Source organism: Mugil cephalus, chromosome 8, assembly GCF_022458985.1.
Source record: "Mugil cephalus isolate CIBA_MC_2020 chromosome 8, CIBA_Mcephalus_1.1, whole genome shotgun sequence".
In the NCBI taxonomy this organism is placed as follows: Eukaryota; Metazoa; Chordata; class Actinopteri; order Mugiliformes; family Mugilidae; genus Mugil; species Mugil cephalus.
In genome coordinates, this window is record NC_061777.1 from 2,101,249 (window position 1) to 2,115,517 (window position 14,269).

Sequence of the window (14,269 nt, forward strand, 5' to 3'; positions counted from 1 at the left end):
CTCTACACTGTTTTTGGAAGATAATAAGAGATTATGATGAGCAGGGTTGGTTACAGCACATTATTTGTTAAATATATATATTATTACTTTGGGATGTTTTGTTTGTCTCAGTGCTAATAGGAGGAAAAAGGGGGCGGGGCTTGTCAGTTCCAATTAAAGGCACAGAATGAAATCTCTTGTGTTTGTCTTTAAAGCGCTCACCATCCAATGAACATTCAGCTCTGAATGTCTAATTAGCCTCAGGTGTGGCTGATGCTAAATCAACACACCTGCCACTAATTGAAGTGATTATCAGAAAAAAAAAACATAATAAAGTCCATATATGGAGGAGGCGTCGGCCTCACTCGGCCTTCCTCTTCGCCTTCCCTCTCCTACCGCAGCATCTCCGGAAGCAGAAGGCGCAGGTTTTCACCGAGGCGAAGGTGAAGAGGAGGACGACGGCGAGGAGGAAGCCCAGGACGTCCAGGCTGTGGTACTGGTACCAGGTGAGCTCGTGGGCCTGGACCCTCAGGTGCTTGGCCCCCTTGTTCCTGATGACGTACTCGATCCAGAAGACGGCCTCGTCCAGAGGTGGGAGGGGCCTGTCGTGGTGGATCCTGGACAGACGCATGGCGTTCTCCTTATACCTGGGGGTCAGAGTTTAATATGGTTAGCAGGGGGTGAGGAGGCTTTTAGGACTCATTAGAGAATGAACCTGGGTCCTCGGTATAGACTGTATATAAAGATGGAGCACACCTGATCCTCTACTACTACTGCTACAACTACTTCTACTATTACAACTTCTTCCTCTTCTTCTACTACTATTACTTCTACAACTAAAACTTATATTACTACTATTATTTCGTTGACGCACTTTTTTATCATAACGATAACGAGCTCAACATGGCTCTTTGGTGACTAAAATGTGACTAGACGTGTATGAGTTTTTGTTGAGGAGATTAAATTGTAACTTAAATGTTGGTGGCTGGTCTGTCAGACGTCCAAAATGCACGACATGTCTGCAACACGCAATTGAGTTTATTAATCGGTTTGTGATAAATTTCATAGTGAGCTTAACGTTTTCCACATAACTCCTAGCGGAAAGGGGCAGGCTAAAGTTAGCTTGGTTGCGCTAACATCATTCTGGATGTGTAGAACATGTACGGACTTTTGGCCAGGTAAGTTTTATGCGTTGTCATAGTAACTCGTGTCCAAGTGACTGAAACATGGAGGAAAATTGAGCATCTCAGGCCTGTTGATGTCTATAGCTAAAGTAGCTTAGCATCACCGAAGTGCTCAAATTACGTTTAAACACACCCTCGAGGGCAATATTGCGATAATACAACAATTACCAACAAAATAAAGCGTATAATTAAATATATATTCATGTTGATGGACATTTTGTTTTCTTAAAATTTGAAGTTTTTTGCGAGTTTTCCGTTTCCTGGAACAGTTTACTACTCCAGCAAGTTGCCGGAGCCTTAGCAACGACCTAGCAACGGAGCAACTTTCTAGTCCCGTCAAAGTTTATGGAGATCGTGGAGTTTCGAAGATCAAAGATCGATGAAATAGTTTCCAACATGAACATCATGTTTTTATCTAACGAAATATTCCTCTTCAGTCCGTATTAGTCCACGTTTAGCCTGTAAAAATATATTTTATCTGCGCTCACTGAACTGTCTGATCTCTGACGTGCTAACGCGTTACCGTAATATATTACGTGTAGGCAGTAACGGAGTAATATAACGCGTTACTAACTATATTTTGGTAATATTATTGTAGTTAAGTTACTGAGTCCGGTAACGCGTTAACCACAGGCGGAGGTTTCGAAAAAAAAAACAACACAGGCGCAACAGCCGTAAATAAAGAGGCGAAGAAGAAGAAGAAGAAGAAGAAGAAGAAGAAGAAGAAGAAGAAGACGGTTTTAAATCAACAGAAGAAACTGTTTTAAATCAACAGAAGAAGAAGAAGAAGAAGAAGAAGAAGACGACGACGACGGTTTTAAATCAACAGAAGAAGAAGCCGAAGGTTTTTAAATCAACAGAAGAAGAAGCCGAAGGTTTTAAATCAACAGAAGAAGAAGAAGCCGGCAAGATGGCAACAACTGATTGAACGAAGTGGTTATTCTCGCACTAGTCTATGTTGAATTTACCGCAGAAACGGATAAGAACAGTAGAAGTCACAGTATAGTTTAAGGAGTTTAAGGCTAAACTTAGTTTAGTAACATAAAGAAACACCTGGAGTTAGAGGCTAAACGACCTGTTGTTAGCAAACAGACGGAAGATGACGGCGCGAACAAATCTAAACAAGGAAAGTTGACAAGGTAAAAAATAAATCTCTAATGATTTAGTCCTATTGTTAAGGTATAAACACATTTCCACAGATAGTTAATTTAAGATGAGACACTACAGGTGATGTTAGAGGTGATTCAATGATTAAAAATAGTTTTAATTTGTTAAATCAGTTGTGTTTCCGGAGGGATTTTCATGGTTGTTATTGTCACATCATCTCAGAATGGTTTAACATTAACAATAACACATCTCCATGGTTTACAGGACTCATAAATGAGACTGTGGGTGATAAAAATCTGGATAGAAATATATATATATAAAGTTATGAGTCACTAGAGATTTGTCTCAGTGTCTGAAGTAAAATTATTCATGGGAGAAAACCTTTAAAAATGTGCAATGTAAATTACAGTTCATATAGTTGTAGTAGATTAAAAGATTCATTCACCATGACTAAATATCGTGCACCTTCATTTTGTAATTCCTTGTCGTAAATATTTACTTTACGAGCGTAACTAAAAAAGTAATGAGTAACTTATTACTCTACGCAGAAGGTAATATCGTAAATGAACTTATTACTTTCAAATGCAAGTAACGCTGATGAGCATTGATTCCACTGTTACCACTTTATCTTGGTTTAATGCGTAATTACACCAATTAATTAATAGATCAGAAAGTATCTGCTACTGTGTGGAAACGACGTATGTCTAAAACCGTTCCTTTATTATTGTAATTATTGGTGAAAAATAGCCGATACACAAGCTCACACTGTGTTGTAATGTATTTATCTTGTAGATCTGCTATTTTCATGGAACAAAAACGTTGAAATAAGGAGATAAAAAAAGGTTTCGGCCCAACAGCAATGAAGTACAGCATCTCCATCAGTGGGAAAGTCTAGACTAAAGCTATAAATCTGGGAGGAATCTAGTTATTATATAAAAGCATTAAGATTAACTCTTGTTAAAAGACCAGAACTCACGACTTGTCGTTGATGACGGCGTTGATGGCGTCTCTCAGGTCCTCGGCCGTGATGAAGTTGAGCTCCACCATGAGCGCGGCTCCTTTCGCCTTCATGTGGATCATGTTGTCGGGCTGGTCGGCGCACATGGGGATGCCGACCATGGGGACGCCGTGGTAGATGGCCTCGTAGATCCCGTTGGTGCCGCCGTGCGTGATGAACGCTCTGGTCTTGGGGTGACCTGGTGCGAAGTCAAAACGGTCGGGATCATTCGCTCCCCGGTGGTGGTTTGGTTGTTTTTATACGTCACCGACAACAATGAACTCACCCAAGAGATCGTTCTGTGGGATCCAGTCATATATTCTGGTGTTGGCACCTAGAGTTTTAGGTTTCTCTCCTCTGTATCTCCACAGAACCTGCAATCAACAGCAACAAAGGCATCAGCTGATTGATTAAGGACCTGAACATTAATGTAATGTCTGATCTAAGTACTATGAAGCTAAAGAAGATAATTCCACTGACCTTCTGTGGAATCTGAGCGAGGGCCGATGCGATCATGTTCGCCTTCTCCTCGGTCACGTTGTTGATCATGCTTCCTAAAGTGAACACGACGACGCCGGCGTCTCCAGAACTCTGCACAAACTTTTCCATGTCCTGAAAGAAGAGCAACAAACCGGCCTGTTTCCTTCACGTTGCTCTGTTCAGAGTGATGCAATGTACCCAAAGGTTCACTCTTTCTGGAGGGGATGTGTTTTAATATAATGTTCATTATTCTAGAGCCGATCTGAGACCTTCAAGACATTAAGTAAGGCACAACAATGTTTTAATTCCTACAGTAAAACCTTACACTCGTTTTGGAAAGAATAAGATGCATCTGAAGAGAGAGAGTTTAATAAAACATGGCGGCCAACCCCCTGTGATGTATCCTGTGAATAAAGGCCGACAGTCCTTCTCCTGTGGTGCACAGACTGCACGGGGATTTATCAGTCAACCTGTTATGTTCTTTCGTTTGCTGTTATATTAGCTGAGCTATTTATTTATGGAAGGTTTTCAAGGTGCATCATGAAGTCGCCCTGGTTTAGCTTCGCTAGTCGCTGATTTTGACATTGTTCTCTCGGTTTTGTAACAACATTTGGGGGAGTCTATAAAATTCCTAAGGTTTTTCACAGTCTGCCTGATTTATACAGACAAATAACACAGCAATAATTCACCATTTTCCACCATCTACTTCTTTTCTTCCGATACAGTATCGATTTCGAATGTCTTAATATCAAAAAGAAAGATTCATGCTCCACAAGGTGTCGCTGTAGCGCCGTTCCCTGCATTGGTGAACGAGGTGAAGCAACAGAAGCAAAAGCCAATTCGAAACGCAATCAAAATTCAAAGCTGACGTTTGGAGGCAGTTTGCAAACTGTGCTTCGCTCCAGTTACATATTCGGGAACGACGACCAACATGCAAACTCATCTAGTGAGACACCACGAGGTATTACAGCGAAAATCCACCGGATCCGTCTGCGTCGCGTCGCGTGAGCGTCGCGTATTTGGTCCGTCCTCCACTCGGCGTCAACGCCTACCGGGCGCAGAACGGCAACGTAGCATCATCCGATAATCCTGGACGTACACGCGGGATTACATCCAGCCTTATAAAAAGAATGTGTTGTATCATAAGTGATTTTATGCTGCTCCACTTCAGTTCAGCCATGACGTAATGTTGATGTGAAGTTGTGAGGCTACGTGAACGGCCTATTGTGTTTTATTTTGAAAGTTTTATGTTGATTCTGTGTCGGATTTCCTGTCCTGGTGTAACCTGCTCTGTTGATCTTGGCGCCGTCAAAATGGAATAATAGCGTAATGTTGATCTAGCGACAGGAAATACGACCCGGAGTCTGTTCGTGGTGTTTTATTTTGAAAAGCAACCGGATTCGCTCTGCAATTTCTGCCTGACTTTCTGTCCGAACAATCCGCTCCCTGTCCAGTTTAACGCGTGTGGATTACATCAAGCGTCAAAAATAGAACAGAGGCGTAAAGCTCACGTGGCCGAGCGTCGAGACGCTTCGTAGATGCTATGTAGAATATTGCAACATCATAATATATGACTCACGTATCGTGATACGTATCGTACGGTGAAGTCTTTGCCCTGACCCGCCCCTAGGATCGATTCTGGATCGATGACGCTCTGTGAAAACCCCGTGAATAAGAATAAGACTGGCAGGCGTCGGTGCCGCCGGGTCGTACCTCGGGTAAAGGCTTCGCGGGTCTGCAGTGGATCCCACCCACGAATTTGAAGTTGGGCAGGTAAGGACGAGGGAAGTCAAAGTCCCAGTAGGTTCGCATCAACCAGATGTCTGCTTTACCCAGGAGCTCGCAGGCGCTGGTGGGAGTTCCTGTCACGGTGCAAAAAAATAAAAAATAAATAAAATAAACCAATGCATTTTACTCGTTTTGGTAAAATATGAACTTTTTGCGCCGCCTCACCTTTGACCTCGGAGTAGTACTGATCCACCACTTTCCACGCGACGTGATCCACCACGGCGTCCTGCAGCGCGTAGAACAGGAGGTTCCACAGCCTCTCGGAGAAGTCCATCCTGTCCGTGAGCTTGCTCATGGCGGCGGGGACGAAGGACGGCGGCGCCGGCAGCTGCCCGCACCTCCTCTCCCAGTTATGAGCCATGGAAAAGCGTAAGGAGATGACGAGGGGGACGCCCAAAAGATCCGCCACCAGGTCACTGCCGGGGTAGATGGGGTCGGCCAGGAGGACGTCGTACTCCTCCTCCCTCAGCTTCTTCATGACGGCCTCCGATTTCACCACGCCGTCCAGATACTTCAGGGAGAACTTCATGTCCTCCTGAATCAGCTCCATGAACCGGACGTAGATCTGCAGGTAGCTCATGTAGTCCATCTCGTACATGGAGAAGCGGAGGAAGTCCTCGAGGAAGCGCTCCACCTCCTCCAGCGAGGCGTCGGTGTCGAAGGGCAGGTAGCTGAAGCGCGACGGCTCGCTGCTGTTCATGTACATGGACGTGCTCGGGATCAGGACGGTCACCCGGTGTCCCCGGTCCGTCAGCGTCTCCAGGACGGGCTTCATGTTGATCCAGTGGCTGCCCTCGGTGTACCACACCAGGACCTTCCCTGCGTCCGTCCCCCCCGTCCCGCAGAGCAGCAGCAGCAGCAGCGGTGGGAGGCACACGGAGACGCGTAGCTCCATGGTTTTTCTGAATTCACCGCGGTGGGAAAGACGGACGACTTCCTGCACTGTTCCCTTTTTTAAAGCCGCTCCTCGGGCAAATAATTATTAACCCGGTGCGACTGAACCCTGACTCGGTTCCCTCTGTGCCGCGTTAGATAACGTGTCCAGGACCGAGGAGGTAAAAGGTAATGACTGTAAAGGTCGGTTAAACTGTGAGAGAAATCCACAAAAAAAAAAAAAAAAAAAAGCAAACGCAGACGGAGAGATGTTGGCTCAGAATGAAGGAAAAGCTTGAATGGAGAACCTGAGGAAGTCGTACGTTCCTGTCAAGCATTTCCCTGAACTGGAGCGAGAGAGAGAGAGAGACTTGAGTTTAATCTGGAGGCCAAGTCAACACCTTGTTCTGTTCCTCATGTTTGTTTTATTTTTTTAATTATTTTGTGTGTCAGGCTGCGTCCTGCTGCGGATTATAGGGACGACTACGCTTCAGGTTTTATCTGATACTGGGGACAAACCGGTTCTTTAGAAACGGTGCTGCTGCTTAAAGAATGAAAACATAGAAGCTTTTACGACGTGCAAGTTGAACAGAATAGTAATTTAAATAGTTTAAATGCAACTAAGACTGAGAAATAGTCATTTCTGGTCTTTAAATAAAATACTATGTGTGGTCAGATGTTGAATCTGATTCCAGGTGTTTCCTCCTCGTTGCAGGTTGATCAGTCTGAATCTGTAGAGGTGAAGTCCAGACAAACGTTTGGTCCTTAGACATTTTCATTCACCCATCCCTAGTGCTGCCTTCAAGGACTTCTTGGGGTGGTAATTATAAAAGTCCGGGGGCCAGAGGGGGGGGGGGTCATAATGCAAATGCAGTGGTAATAAATGGACGTAAGGATTTAAAACTCTTTTAGGCCATAAATTGGGATCATCACATCAAACTTTAGACTTTTTTTTAGAAAGAATGATGCAATTGAACTGTTTTGAAAATGAAAACCATTTTTCAAGAAGTTACAAAATCGTCCACTCACATGATTAATTACAAATCTCTCCTAATATAAAATAAAAATCCAGAAACTTTAACATTTATATTAATTCTTAGATGCCGGCATTTCTGTCTTTCTGTTGCGGCCATCTTGATTTTGAGTAAAAACAACATTGGTGGAAGTGTGTGTGTTGGTTGATTCACTCACAAAACCAAAACTAATGCATATATATATAAAAAAAACTGCCTGTAAAGGTGGTGAAACAATGAGCACCTGACGGACAGTTTCCCGTTTAAACTTCAACATCCCACCAGTTTCTCTTAAAACTGAACAAGCTTTTCTCAAATAAATTTCACCTTTTTGAATTTACGATCGAACGCCTGCGTTAGCGAATGAAAACCCAGACGTTGTGTTGACGTGTTGTGGAGATGCATCTCTGGAGGAGGAGAGAGGAGAGAGAAGGAGGCAGCTGAGGCCACAGGGGTCACGTCCCTGTGGATGTTCTCCACCCGTGATGCCTTCAGGAACCCGGGGTTTGTTCGGGTTTGAGAAACGTCCCCCTCATTAACATTGTAGATTCCTTTTTTTTTATGCTGGATTCAGAAACATGCATTTAAATATTGGATTCAATGCTCTGTTGAAGGAGACGTTCAGAAAACCTGCAGAATCATCGAGCCTCTAACTGCATTTATTTTATTTTCCTCGTCCCGAGTTAAATTTTCCGAGGGACCCGATCATCCAGTGTTTCCTCTCCACATTCCTGCTCACTCCCCCCTCTCTCCCCCCCCCCCCTCCACCACGGGGGTGAGGGTTACAGCGTATTGCTTTTTGAAGTAGACATTTGCATAATCAGATTAGGATGTGTGATTGTCAGCGGGGCTCCCCCCCCCATCAGAGAGGGTGCTCCAGAGGAGAGAGGGTGCTGTCCAGCGCAACAATGGAGGACTCCCCTCCTCTCTCAGCATCCCAGCAGCCCCTGCACCTGCATCCCATACACCCCCACCCCCACCCCCCACCCTCACCCACTCACCCATACACTCAACCATACACCCACCAAGAAGCAAGCATCGTCACTCCACGCTAGGGTTTTGCAGGAGGAAGGAAAGGAGGAGGAGGAGGGAGGAGGGGTTGAGCTGAGATATTTAAACATGCAGAATGTGAATTGGCTTTGAGGGGATAAAGAGCTCAGGGCCGATCGGTTGGCACCCGACTCCAGAAATTCTTTCTTTTTCAGCCGGGGGAGAGCGCGAGGGGGCTGCCTGCGCTGATCTGGTCCGCGGTGATAACGGATTGAGGCGGCGTGCGAGACGCTGATAAGGAAATGTGCTCTCAATGGACGATTACCCCGCATGCTCGGCAGGAGAGAATAGTCAATCAGGCGAATATATATATATATATATATACACACTGGGTGAGTCGGGCGGGCGGAGGCTGTTGTTATTAATTTCAGTGCAGGGAGAGGAGATGAAATTCACCAAACGGTCGGTGAAACTCGTGTTTCTGCAGAGCCACAAAGAGCCAGTGTGTCCAGCTGCCCTCTGCTGCGTTTACACACCATTAGTTTCCCTGTTTACTCTTCAGCTCAGTTAGTTGCAGCCTTGAGCCTCAGAAAGAGACAGAGAGAGACAACGTTTTACCACAATAGGCGAGAGAGAGAGAGAGAGAGAGAGTCGCGTAAATGTCCGACCTCGGTTTAACCCTTCAAATCTGGTCACTTCTTCACGTTTTAAACCGGCTCCGGCTCCTCTCACAGTTTGGTTTGTTCCAGGGAAAAATAAATGTGTGGGTGCTGGAAATCACATATAAATTATATGAAAATGTCAAAAACAACAGCATTTTATACGACGCTGTGGTGACGTTTGGGGAAATGAAACGTTTGTAGAATCAGTAGATTATTCTGCTCTAAAACGTTACGAATCAACGTTCAGAAAAGAGTTTAAAAGAGAGAGAAAGCAAGTAAATCTTCAAAGGAACAGAGATTTTATGGATGTTTGTGGTTCGGTTCATAGAAACTAAAGACATTTACATTTAAAAGAACAATTAAAGATGATGTTAGTTTGTTTTTTTTGTTTGTAACCGTGACAATCAGTGATTTTATTTCATTTTATTTTATTATTCTCATTATTTTGTTGTTGTTTTGTAATTTAAGTTCCTTGTAAATTATATCACATTCTTCTTCTTCTTCGTTCAGATTTGGGAACGTTTGTGTTTATTTTGTTATAGTGTTTATATGACAGGTCTAATACATAAATACAAACACATATATATTAATGAACCAGATATGGAAAATGCATTAATGTGGATTTTCTGCATGAAAAGTAAAAAAGAAGTGTTTTTTTTATCACTCTGGGGTTGAGAAGTATTTAAATGAGGGTTTAAACACACACAGCAAATAAAAAAAACACAGTTTTTATAAATTTGCTCACAGATCTGAGTCCAGGACGAGTTCAACTAAACATTTGGTTTAATTATAAGACGTGTGATTATTATTAGTCTGTTGAGTGGTTTTATATCTGAGCTCTGAGACGTCTCCGGCCGTCTGCTCGTTTGAGCTTTAACTCTTTAACCTCGGGGGTCGTAAAGTTAAGAGGGTCCAGAGTCCCTCGTCCTCCCGACCCCATCGGTCAGGGGACGGGGGACGGAGACAGAGGTCAGAGGTCGACTCTGTGTCCACACGGTCACATCACAAGGCTCCACGTTCACTAAGACGCTTCGTTTACGAGGAGTTTTTAAACTCACGTTCACCAGAAGAAAAGTTTCAACCTGTCGTTTATTAACAAATCCCCCTTTTTTATTAAATAAATACTTCAAATAAATAAACATTCACAGGCAACAGCAAAAAATAAGTTAGAGAAGAGGTACGACGAGAGGATAGTAAACTCACTCTGCACAGGAGACAATCAGCTCATTATCTTTGGCTGGAAGTGACACACACACACAAATATATATAAAAATATAAAAATAAATAAGAAGACAAACACGAGGAGTTCCTCTAATAAAAGAGTCCTTCTTCATAACCGATTCTCTCAGGAATAAAACAAATTAATAAAAAATGAATCAAGGAAACAGGTGCCGGTGTTTTTTTGTTTTTTTTTAGAGATGACGAAGCCTGGAGAACGTTTTCTATTCAAACGCCTCAGATGAGAAATTCCTTAATCCCCTGCGTTTATTTATTTATTTATTTATTTATTTTTAACATAACACCTCCTCCCTCCTCATTGCAAAAAAGAAAAAGAGTTCCAGGCGAAGTGGGGTGAGGAATATTCAGGGAGTTTTATACGTCCAGGTTTCACATCCACGCAGAACAAGAGTTCCAGATGTGATGTGATGTGATGTGATCTGATCTGATCGGAGAGTCCCTACCCTACCAGGCCTCGGCGCTGTCGCAGCTGGAGCCGGGAGACGGGGCGTCGGTGTCGCTGGTCCAGGCGTTGCTGTGGTTGAGGGGGGGGGAGCACAGCTGCTCCATGTTGCCCCTGAGGAAGGTGAGCAGGGCGGAGGGCGAGCGTCCGGCCGGCTCCGGGCTCTGGCTCTGCAGCAGCTGCACCAGGAAGTTGATGTAGCGCATGGCGAGGCGCAGGATCTCGTTCTTGCTCAGCTTCTTCTCGGGCGGGTGCGTCGGGATGAGCTTGCGGAGCTCGGCGAAGGCCGTGTTCACGTTGTGCTGGCGCCAGCGCTCCCGCGTGTTGGTGAACACCTTCCTGGTCATGGCGGCCGGAGCGGAAGGGAAATCTGAGGGAAGACGAGGGGACGGGAATCGTTTCTTTTAAGCTTTTTGAACCAATCGGAGCGACTTCTTATTTGTTGATTTCTTCTGTGACGGAAACTTCAGAGTCTTGGCTTTGAAAAGAGACCGAGATCATGTACGAGCTCCAAAATGTTCATCAGCACCGTTCAGTTTACTCTGGTTATGTCCTGAATCCTAAAAAAGGCCGAACCAACCATCTAATCTGTGGACAAGTTCATTAATACTTAAAATTAAATAAGTAATTTAATTATGTTTCATTTTATCAGCATATTTACCTGAGTGCTTTATAATATATATGTATTAGGGATAAAAGGGAAAAAATATCACTTTTTCTTCCGATACAATATATACGATTTTGAATGTTTTAATTTAGATTTTTTTCTGCAGAAGTGCAACAAATAGGAAATGGATCATTTCAATTAATATTGTTTTTTGACCTAATTTGTCCAATGAATTATCACTGTCATCTGATGCACATGTAAACAATGTGTATTTTAAGCTGCATTTAAAATTTCTGCAGAATGTAGAATATTTCCATGAATCACAACATCATAATTTCGTAATAATCCACCTCTAATACGTGTAATACAGCTTCTTCTACTAATAAAAATGATTTATTTCTCTCGTCCGTGTTTATAATCCTCAGAAACGAACAGAACAGGACGGTTAAATCATTTAGTTTCTTCTTTATTCCTTAGTATTTGTCGCCATATTTTCACTTTCCATGCAAACACTCGTCTTTTTACCATTTAAACACAAAATCCAAATTTTTCAGCAAAGAAAATCCTTATTTTTTTAATATTTTTTTAGTTTTAAATCCGCTTTAACGCCCTCATGTCATATAATATTATAATAATAAAGTAAAGTACTTTTTGCAAACACCACTTTTCTAACTGCTGTATATTTAAATGATGATCATTATAAACAGATAATTCAATTTTCCACTTAATGTTTCTGCATCTGCAGACCGAGCACGTACTCGCTGATCATTTATTACACTCAGAAGAAGAAGAAGTGAATGAGTGAGTGAATGAACGAGTGAATGAACGAGTGAATGAGTGAGATTTCTCACCTGGTTTGTGTTTGTGTAGAAATGCGCTCAGAGCTGTGATCCTCTGGTCATCGATGTCCGGCGTCAAAACGTCCACTCAGCTGCTGATTCGTCTCATGCTTCTCACTGGGATGAAGAAGAAGAAGAAGAAGAAGAAGAAGAAGAAGACGAGAGGGGGAGGAGGAGGAGGAGGAGGAGGGGGGAGGACAGACAGAGAGAGAGAGAGGACAGAGAGGGGAGAGAAGGGGTAAGAGTGCTGCATCCTCTCATCCCACATTTTATAGCAGGCTGAGTCCTGTAGTGTGACGTGTGTTGTCGTGGAGCCTCTGTTCATTGTGTGATTGTTAAGACTCCCCCCCCCTCACCCACCTCCATCACCTCCCTCCCTCCCTCCTCTTCTTCTCTTCTCTCACCTACAACCATCAGGATTAAAGCTGCCGTCGTTCGTAAGTCATTACGCTAAAAAGATCGTCCCGTACGTGACTTGTTAAGCGACTATTTGAGCCGCTGCTGCCGCTATGATCCACGCGGCTCCTTTAATCCAACACGCTCCCATTCAGGTCAAACTGAGACGTCCACGTCTCCGGCTCTTACTGCTCTGGACACTTATTCCTTTCTGCAGCGTCCCCGTCCCCCCCGTCCCACCGTCCCCAGAAGGAAAAGACCCTTGATATCTGCGGCCGCTCGGCTTTTCAGTCCGTCCTGATTGGGCCACAAAAGGTAAAAAATGCCACATCCAGATTGACAGTGGGACAATATGTGTTTTGTTATGACTATGTTAATCTTGTTGAGCCAATTCCAAAGGGGCCGCACATAAATTACAGCGTCTGACTCACCTCTGTGCAGCCGCCACCTTCTCTGCCTCCCACTTTCCAGATAAGTTTAACCAATTGTCGCTTTTTTTTTTACACCCTTCAAGTGTTGTTTCAAAGACGCAGCCTTCCATAAAAGTCTCTGTGTGGAGTAGGAATTTACATAATCCGATTAGGGGGGCTGGGATTAGCCCCGCGGCCTGGAGAACGTGGCCCCATGTCTGAATCCACCATTCATGGGCTCTGCTGCACGTCCAAGAGGCTGCACCTGCGGGAACCGAACGGCATCACCACCGCCGCCGCCGCCTCCGCTCGCTGCCTCCATCCGGGGACCCGGGGACACGGGGACGACTCCACCCGACCCGTCCTCGTTTATCCTGCAGGACGAGGACAAACTGTGATATCACTAAAAAACTAGACCATGTGAGGCTCCGGTTTGTCCCATGGGAGCACGTAGGCGACACTAACTTTCAATAAAAGCAACTGTTATTCCTAATTTCTCCACTAGGGGACAAATCTTTGCAGAAATTTTATGTTAATTATAGGTTATTGTGTTATTATTGAGATCTAACTGGGCTGCATGTGGCCCCTGAACTAAAGGTAAAACTGTTCTGTAGATAAATATATGTGATGCTACATATGTTTGGATTGGACGTCAAATAGCTTCAGTCAAACTAGTAAAGTAGAAGCTTCTACTCACACAGGCTGTATGAGGTCATTCATTTGGTAGAAATGTAGGTGAGCGTCCTTAAAAAAAAAAAAAATCGGTATATGACTAAGACGGGAGCATATGTGAAGCCTGTAAAGATCAGAAGAGATAACTTATCTATGAAAGGAGTGGAGGTAAAGTTCATGAGATTTTAAACCAGCTCCTCCAGCTGCTTTCGCCCGGGACAGTTACAGTAGATCCATTTTATTATTACTTTCCAAATAATAAAAAATACAACCAAATTGTGAAATAAATTCTTTCCAGAATAATAACTGCAGTTACACAAATGTCCACTAGGGGCAGAATCTAAAAGCCAGATTCTCTGTAGCTAGTTTTAAGAGTCACTGATGGTCACTGTTTATGTTTATTATTATGAGCAGACAGCTAGAAGAAGCTAGAAGAAGCTAGAAGAAGAAGCTAGAAGAAGAAGCTAGAAGAAGCTAACACCACGCTGAGCTTCAGAACCGCTCTTCTTCTGTGGTTATTTATAGGCTCTGCTCTACCTCCACCAGCTACAAGCAAATGTTGGATTATACACACTGGACTCAAATTTTAAA

The 14,269-nt window shown here is 43.7% G+C and overlaps 2 protein-coding genes across 4 annotated transcripts; both read right to left on the reverse strand.

Annotated features, from left to right (window-relative positions):
• Positions 1-10: 10 nt before the first annotated feature.
• On the reverse strand, positions 11-6,632 carry LOC125012034 (UDP-glucuronosyltransferase 2A1-like). The gene is made up of 6 exons (XM_047591628.1): positions 5,701-6,632; positions 5,461-5,609; positions 3,748-3,879; positions 3,554-3,641; positions 3,247-3,466; positions 11-626 (listed from the first exon to the last, which is right to left on the reverse strand). Exons 1-6 carry the CDS (start codon positions 6,428-6,430, stop codon positions 341-343), a joined length of 1,605 nt encoding a protein of 534 aa, XP_047447584.1. The 5' UTR covers positions 6,431-6,632; the 3' UTR covers positions 11-340.
• Positions 6,633-10,161: 3,529 nt separating this feature from the next.
• Positions 10,162-14,085, reverse strand: tal2 (T-cell acute lymphocytic leukemia 2). Of its 3 annotated transcripts, none has more exons than XM_047592203.1 (3): positions 13,167-14,085; positions 12,213-12,317; positions 10,162-11,124 (listed from the first exon to the last, which is right to left on the reverse strand). In XM_047592203.1, the coding sequence occupies exon 3, from the start codon at positions 11,099-11,101 to the stop codon at positions 10,757-10,759; it is 345 nt and encodes a 114-aa protein (XP_047448159.1). In that variant the 5' UTR covers positions 11,102-11,124; positions 12,213-12,317; positions 13,167-14,085; the 3' UTR covers positions 10,162-10,756. The 3 variants fall into 3 exon arrangements, with proteins under 3 accessions (XP_047448159.1, XP_047448158.1, XP_047448160.1); XM_047592202.1 differs by lacking the exon at positions 13,167-14,085 and adding an exon at positions 13,028-13,042; XM_047592204.1 differs by lacking the exon at positions 13,167-14,085 and having other exon boundaries at positions 12,213-12,355.
• Between the last annotated feature and the right edge of the window lie 184 nt (positions 14,086-14,269).

Coding starts and splice junctions, on each gene's coding strand:
- tal2 (XM_047592203.1), bottom strand. CDS start 11,101: ATGACCAGGAAGGTGTTCACCAACACGCGGGAGCGCTGGCGCCAGCAC.
- LOC125012034 (XM_047591628.1), bottom strand. CDS start 6,430: ATGGAGCTACGCGTCTCCGTGTGCCTCCCACCGCTGCTGCTGCTGCTG. Junction 3,880..5,460: donor CCGCGAAGCCTTTACCCGAG/GTACGACCCGGC, acceptor CTCTTCTTTCAG/GACATGGAAAAGTTTGTGCA. Junction 3,467..3,553: donor CCCACAGAACGATCTCTTGG/GTGAGTTCATTG, acceptor ACTTCGCACCAG/GTCACCCCAAGACCAGAGCG.